Source organism: Salvelinus sp. IW2-2015, unplaced genomic scaffold (assembly GCF_002910315.2).
Source record: "Salvelinus sp. IW2-2015 unplaced genomic scaffold, ASM291031v2 Un_scaffold3522, whole genome shotgun sequence".
Lineage (NCBI taxonomy): Eukaryota > Metazoa > Chordata > Actinopteri > Salmoniformes > Salmonidae > Salvelinus > Salvelinus sp. IW2-2015.
Window position 1 is genome coordinate 61143 of NW_019944802.1, and position 7118 is coordinate 68260.

Below are 7118 nucleotides of genomic sequence, written 5' to 3' on the forward strand. Positions count from 1 at the left end.
ATCCAACCCCAAATATAAGCTTGTTTTATAGGAGGGGCTCTGAAAGACACTATGGGGGTGTCTGTTGAAAGTTGACTCGTAACAACAACTGGGACATAAAAGAAACCCACCATGAGACCCACCAAGAAGCGACATACAAAAGAAAAACCCACCACAAACTTAAAGACAGGAAGCAAACCAAAAAGGTGGAGCAACTAAAGGTGTTGACTCTCCACATCTATCAAGACAACTGGAGCACTGGGCCAGACACTCTTAAATAGAACCTGGACCAGCTCAGGTGAAACACCTTCCCACTAACGTGATGGACAAGCCAGCACAGGTGTAACACATACTAACGAGGTGACACCAATCAGTGCCTCCTACGTGCTAACGAGCTATACGTGCTAAAATCCAAACCTCAAAATATAAATGGAAAAACCAAAGACTAACACCTTAAGAGAATGCTTAAAACCAACAGAAAACAATTTTGATTTCACATTATAATCAACTACAATGCGTCACCTTCACCAATATAAACTAATCTAATCTACTGGCTGTCAACAATTAAAAACAAGAAAAAAACGTTTTTTCCCCCACTAGCTTCTAGAACTCTCGTCCACTTGGAACGAGCCCAAACAAAACTCCTCTCCAAAATGGAAAAACATGCAGTCAAAATAAGATCCAAACACAAAACTTTTTGACTTGTTACATCACATAAATAGTACTCTTTCAATTCAGAGCCTGGATTTTCCCCCTGAGGCTAATATCCATATCATGTTGAAATCAATAGAACAGGGGGGCAAACGTTAAAACATTCTACATTGTGACATCATTAAAATATTCCTACTACAATGTTAAAACATTCTACATTATGAAATCATTAAAATACTCCTACTACAATGTTAAAACATTCTACATTGTGACATCATTAAAATACTCTCCACTTACAATATTAAAACATTCTACATTGTGACATTAATTCATTTATATCATGAAACAACTCCTTCATGTATGTATTTTCTGATATTTGATCAGAGATCTTTTATCAGAGTATCTCTGGTCACAGCTACGAGATTTCTTTCAGGTGTGTGTATCTGTGTTGTACTTACAGGCTGTTTGACTGAGTAAAACTCTTCCCATTGATTACAGCTATAGGGTTTCTCTCCTGTGTGTGTCTCTCTGGTGTTCAGTTTAGATAGCTAGATGTAACAAAACTCTTCCCACATTGATTACAGCTATAAGGTTTCTCCCCTGTGTGTGTTCTCTGGTGTACAGTTAGATAGCTAGATGTAACAAAACTCTTCCCACATTGATCACAGCTATAAGGTTTCTCTCCTGTGTGTGCTCTCTGGTGTTGTATCAGGCTGGATGAATGTGTAAAACTCTTCCCACATTGAGTACAGCTATAGGGTTTCTCTCCTGTGTGTGTTCTCTGGTGTGATATCAGGTTGTTTAGCTGAGTAAAACTCTTCCCGCATTGATCACAGCTATAAGGTCTCTCTCCTGTGTGTGTTCTCTGGTGAAGAGTTAGATTGCTAGACGTGGTAAAACCCTTCCCACATTCATCACAGCTATAGGGTTTCTCTCCCGTGTGTGTTCTCTGGTGTGATATCAGGTTGCTTAGCTGAGTAAAACTCTTCCCACATTGACTACAGCTATAAGGCTTCTCTCCTGTGTGTATTCTCTGGTGTATCTTCAGATGGCTAGATGTATCAAAACTCTTCCCACATTGAGTACAGCTATAAGGTTTCTCTACTGTGTGTATTCTCTGGTGTATCTTCAGATGGCTAGATGTATCAAAACTCTTCCCACATTGAGTACACCTGTAAGGTTTCTCTACTGTGTGGATTCTCTGATGAATTTTAATGCCTGCTGGTGAGGTGAATCTCTTCCCACAGTCAGAGCAGCGGTGAGTTCTCTTCCCTGTGGATCTCTGCTGATGTTTCTTGAGGTGTTCTAATGTGGAGAGACTCTTCTCTGCCTTGTCAGCATCATGAGGTTGTTGAGGCTCCCCAGAGGATCCACGATAGTCACGTCTCTCTCCTGTGTGAATGACAAAGTTAGACAGATGGTTAAAGGCCCACACCAGCAGAAATCCACTGTAAAAGGTGATGCCAACAGCGTAGGCATGATGTTGTACAACAATTGATGTCTGTAATGAATGTTACAATTGTCTTAAAATGAGCAAGAATAGTCATATTTTAGTAGTAACATCGATGATTGTAGGCTAGAAATAAGTTATTCATGTTGTTGAAACACTAAGCAGTGTACCAGACAACTTTTGGTCTCCAATATAGGCCACTTTCTGTGTTTGCTAAAATTGCGGCACGAGGGCCATGCACATGCAATATAGTTGTAGAAACTCCTCCCTGCTAATGAGGAAACCACTAGTTATGGATGTACTATATCTTAAATGGTGAGCAAAGATTTTAGTTATTCACAATGTATTCTGAATGGGGGGAAACTCAGGGGAGTAACCTCCATTTCCAGCTTGCTTATGAGTACATTTCACACTACTTTGGATTATAATTGTAAGGCTCGTTTGAATGTCCTGCTTAACTTCTCTAGGGTAGGTGAGACGCTAACGTCCCACCAGGCCAACATCCGGTGAAACTGCAGAGAGCTAACATTTTAAATACACCATTCGTTGTATTAAACATTCTTGTAAATACATGTATCTTACATCATTTAAAAGATGAACGTCTTATTAATCCAAAAAGGTTTACTGCAAAAGCAAACATGCGATTTTCTGAGGACGGCGCCCCACATGCACACAAGTATTACTATCATTTTCCAACCAAGCATTAGCGTCACGAAAGTCAGAAATAACAATAAAATAAATCGCTTACCATTGAAGATCTTCCTCTGGTGGCAATGCCAAGTGTCCTAACTACACAGTGAATGTTCGTTTTGTTTGATAAAATCAATTTTTATAGCCTAACACGAAACATTTGTAAACCGGTTGCGTCGTGATTTCTGTCTCATTCAACTTTGGACGAAGCGTTTGTGGTAATTACACACACTAAACAAACGTTTATCCAGTCATGGCTGGTTTCATTGCAATCCTCTGGTTGTTACTAACACAACCATACATGATGGTTCTTTTCCCGGGGCGTATTGACCGAAACAAACCGATTTGAAGACACCAATCAATKACCTCATYRCGCACCAATGRTAGGACCGGTCTATCGTTGATTGACTGTATTTTGTCCCAATGACCACTGATCATCTTGAAATCTAGCTTGGAAGATAGCCAATGAGCTGAGGTAAACGGCAATATGTAATGGTTATACGTTTGAAGACCAGCCTATGTCGTAAACTCTGGCGTAAAAGAGGTTAATTCGCCATTGCAAATCCTACTTGACGGAGCCACGAGTGTTACGCATAGCAGTATATATTCAATAGCATTTTCAACAAGTTAATATATTTAAATTGTGGCGAATAAATCAGGAAAATCTAAAACAAAGTCTAGGTATACAGATTTAACCCAAATTAGAGGAAATTGATAGAGACAGCCCCCCATCTCACAGCTAGCCTTCAGGGAGCTGCTCATCCAGGAGCTTGCTAGCTACAGCAAGTCCACTGCAGCACCTTCTGCTCCAACCAGTGGTGTTCACCTGCCAAGAATCATCTCTGCAGGCCTGAATGTGCCTCAGGGCAAAAAGGGCACCGTAGGGAGACGTCGTTGTGCCCTTTGTCACAGGAAATGCCCCATCACCTGCACCACCTGTTCAGTAAGCCTCTGCTTTACAGCAGACAGAGACTGCTATGGGCCATGGCACCAGCAGCACAATATTGTGTAGAGGACTGAGGGTCTTCACAATACTGTAAATAGAAAATGTGTAAATAGTTACCCTTGTTATTTGTTTGTTTATTATTTATGTATTTTATATATTTTTTTCATATATATATTTATTTTTTTTGGGGGGGGGGTGTGTGTTAGAAAAGCATTTATGTATTTTGTATATAGTTCTTTCCTTCAAAATGTATCACTGTACCAATTCGGCCACTTGGGTACATTTGTGTGGGAAACCTGGGTGACTTCATGCTCAATGTCAAGTAGCTCGCTCATTTTTTAAGTTATCTGTCTAAAACTTTGCTCAGCTATTGTTGCCATCTTATGTTCTTCATTCAAATCATCCACAGCATCCTATCTGTATGTTTGGCTGTTCTTGGTCATTTGAAAGATGATGCAGCAACAATAAAAAACAGAAAACGTATGTTCATTTCCTTGTATTTTCTTCTACCAGATCTATTGTGTTATATTCTCCTACATTCAATTCACATTTCCCAAAAATTCAGAGTGTTTCCTTTCAAATGATACCACGAATATGCATATCCTTGCTTCTGGGCCTGAGCTACAGGCAGTTAGATTAGGGTATGTCTTTAGGTGGAAATTGAGAAGAAGGGGGGGGTACCTCAAAGAAGTTAATATGTTTGTGTTATTGTCGCAAATCAAGCGCTTTGTATTTAAAAAACACTTCAACCAGTAAAATGCTCTTTGTCTAGCTTTTCCATCAGCCTGACAATGAGGCCTGACAATGTTTGTACACTGTTTGCCAAATTGGCCCATAACTTCACCTAACAACAAATATACCTGTAATGAATGAAGAAGCACTTTGGTTGTTGTTGCATGACATACATAGTGTACTCTAGGACCCATAACAACAACATAGACCTACTGTAGGACCCATAACTTCACCTAACAATAACATAGACCTACTGTAGGACCCATAACTTCACCTAACAACAACATAGACCTACTGTAGAACCCATAACTTCACCTAACAACAACATAGACCTACTGTAGGACCCATAACTTCACCTAACAACAAATATAGGAAAATAGCTCTGTGTGTTGTACAATAGCCTATCCACCAAGGAACACTTCTCTACACATTATGAGCAAAGTATCTCTGTGCAAACAGACAAACGAGACCCTACTGTAAATCAAACAGACAATAACATTATAAACATAAATTTGTTAGGGATGTTGGATCCAACGTGGAGCACGGCATAACTGTCTTKACCAGAGTAATGAATGAAGAAGCACTCTGGTTGTTGTTGCATGTCGTTAAGTTTGTCATGTGACCGTCATTCCGAAAATGATTTCCTGGATCAGCTGATGATAGTTGAACATGTGACTGTAACTAAACAGCTTCCGTATTAAGAATGATGTGTAATTATTGAAGAACCGTGTTAATGACAGTATCCATTTGGGTGTTGTCAATAAAGTTAAGGTGACTCTCAGTTAGACCCATTGGATTTAGCAAACTCTGAAATTATTTAGGATCTGTGCCCATGAAAACTGTTTTCCCAGCGTAATATAAGGAAACTAAATGTTACGTAGGTAGAGTGCATTTCAGAGACCTGAATACAAAAAAACTGTACTAACATGACAATAACCTAAACCACAAGGCCAAATCAACACTGGAGGAGCTTACCAAGATGACATTGAATGTTCTTGTGTGGCCTAGTTACAGTTTGGACTGAAATTGTCTTGAAAGTCTATGGCAAGACTTGAAAATGGATTTCTAGCAATGATCAACAACCAACTTGACAGAACAGGAAGGATTTTTAAAAGAACAATGAATATTCACATGAAGATCAGTCGCCTATTGGATGACATCACGACTTCCAATCAAGCCAACTCCTTGAATGCCTTACTATGACATCACTCACTCCTTCTAGTTTGCAATTGTCTAAAAAAACACTATTTTGTTCAACACATTTATTTGTTTCCCTTTAGTGTAATTATACTTTACTGTATTTATATATCACTTTTCAACAGGAAAAGTTTTTTTTTAAATCACTGGAGGACGTCATGAACAATTCCGACTACAAAAACATATTCAAGTGTAGAATGCCCTTTTAAAAATCACACATTAGTTCCACAACTGCAGTGTTTGTGCCCCTGTTAATATAGTACTCACTGTATTTACTGGTGTTAATCAGATCAATGTCCATGGTTTATAAGATAGTACTCACTGTATTTACTGGTGTTAATCAGATCAATGTCCCTGTTTTATAAGATAGTACTCACTGTATTTACTGGTGTTAATCAGATCAATGTCCCTGTTTTATAAGATAGTACTCACTGTATTTACTGGTGTTAATCAGTTCTCCAGTCTTCTCTTCTTCGTCCTCCTCTAATGTGACAGTAATCTCCCCCTCTTCATCCTTCATTCCAAAAACTGCATCTTCCTCCTTTTCTTCCACTGTAACACCCTCCTCCTCTTTCACTCTGAAGGCGTCTTTCTCTGTAACGTCTTTCTCTTCTTCTTTCACGGTAACAGCCTCACCCTCTACTTGTTTTTGTATTGTAACAGCCTCCTCTTCCTCCTCCTCTTTCACCAGAGCTTCTTTCTCCGTCCAGCAGACAGCCTCTTCTTCCAGAGGAGAGTAGCTTAGTGAACTCATGGTCGGGGATAATAGCTAGTTAGCATTAGCGACTAGACTAGTGCTAACTTAACCTGCCAGCTAGCTGACTTACAACGTAAATATTAAATTAAATGGGGTAGCTAGTTGTTTCCACATAAGTATGTTTAAGTATGTTTAAATCATAGTGGCAAATAAACCACGAAATTGTCTATAGAACTTGACTGTTCCGACTTGACTGTTCCGACTGTTGGCTAGCGAGCTACCAAGGTGGCTACAGTTGTTGAAGAAGCGTTCCGTCCACTAGATTATACGTCACACTACAAACATCACCTGGAAGACACATATCGCCATCTGCTGTCTGGAGGGAGTAAACGCAGTTGAGGAGGGAAAACTTTTTTTTTTCCTTCAATGAATTATAATATTATAAAGCAGTTTAGGGAAACGTTTTTTTCTTCTCCATTAAATAAGAATATTATATCAACACGTACAAAGAGCAACAAGTGTTGTTTGATTAGTTCAGTTTTTTTATGAGAATTTAAAACAAACTCTACATCTACTCCACATCTGTATTCCTGATTCAGTCAAATAACTAGATATCAAAATAAGCACCTAGTTATTGATACCCTTGATAAAGATGAGCAAAAATTACTGTATGAAATAAATAAACTTTACCCACTACCAGGATATTTTAGCCCAAAACCTGTTTACCTCTCTGCTAGGAGGCTGAAACCTGGCCATAAGTGGATCTTCCAGCAAGA

The 7118-nt window shown here is 39.1% G+C and overlaps 1 protein-coding gene across 2 annotated transcripts; it reads right to left on the reverse strand.

Moving 5' to 3' along the window:
• Nucleotides 1-444: 444 nt before the first annotated feature.
• Nucleotides 445-6640, reverse strand: LOC112076026 (zinc finger protein 180-like). 2 transcript variants are annotated; one of them, XM_024142920.2, is made up of 3 exons: nucleotides 6078-6640; nucleotides 1190-2022; nucleotides 445-1045 (listed from the first exon to the last, which is right to left on the reverse strand). In XM_024142920.2, the coding sequence occupies exons 1-3, from the start codon at nucleotides 6397-6399 to the stop codon at nucleotides 1040-1042; spliced, it is 1161 nt and encodes a 386-aa protein (XP_023998688.2). In that variant the 5' UTR covers nucleotides 6400-6640; the 3' UTR covers nucleotides 445-1039. The 2 variants fall into 2 exon arrangements, with proteins under 2 accessions (XP_023998688.2, XP_070297254.1); XM_070441153.1 differs by having other exon boundaries at nucleotides 445-2022.
• Between the last annotated feature and the right edge of the window lie 478 nt (nucleotides 6641-7118).

Excerpts from the sequence above, each read along its gene's own strand:
- LOC112076026 (XM_070441153.1), bottom strand. The coding sequence starts at position 6,399 with ATGAGTTCACTAAGCTACTCTCCTCTGGAAGAAGAGGCTGTCTGCTGG. Across the intron at positions 2,023-6,077 it reads GATTAACACCAGTAAATACA|GAGAGAGACGTGACTATCGT; the intron begins GTGAGTACTATC and ends TCATTCACACAG.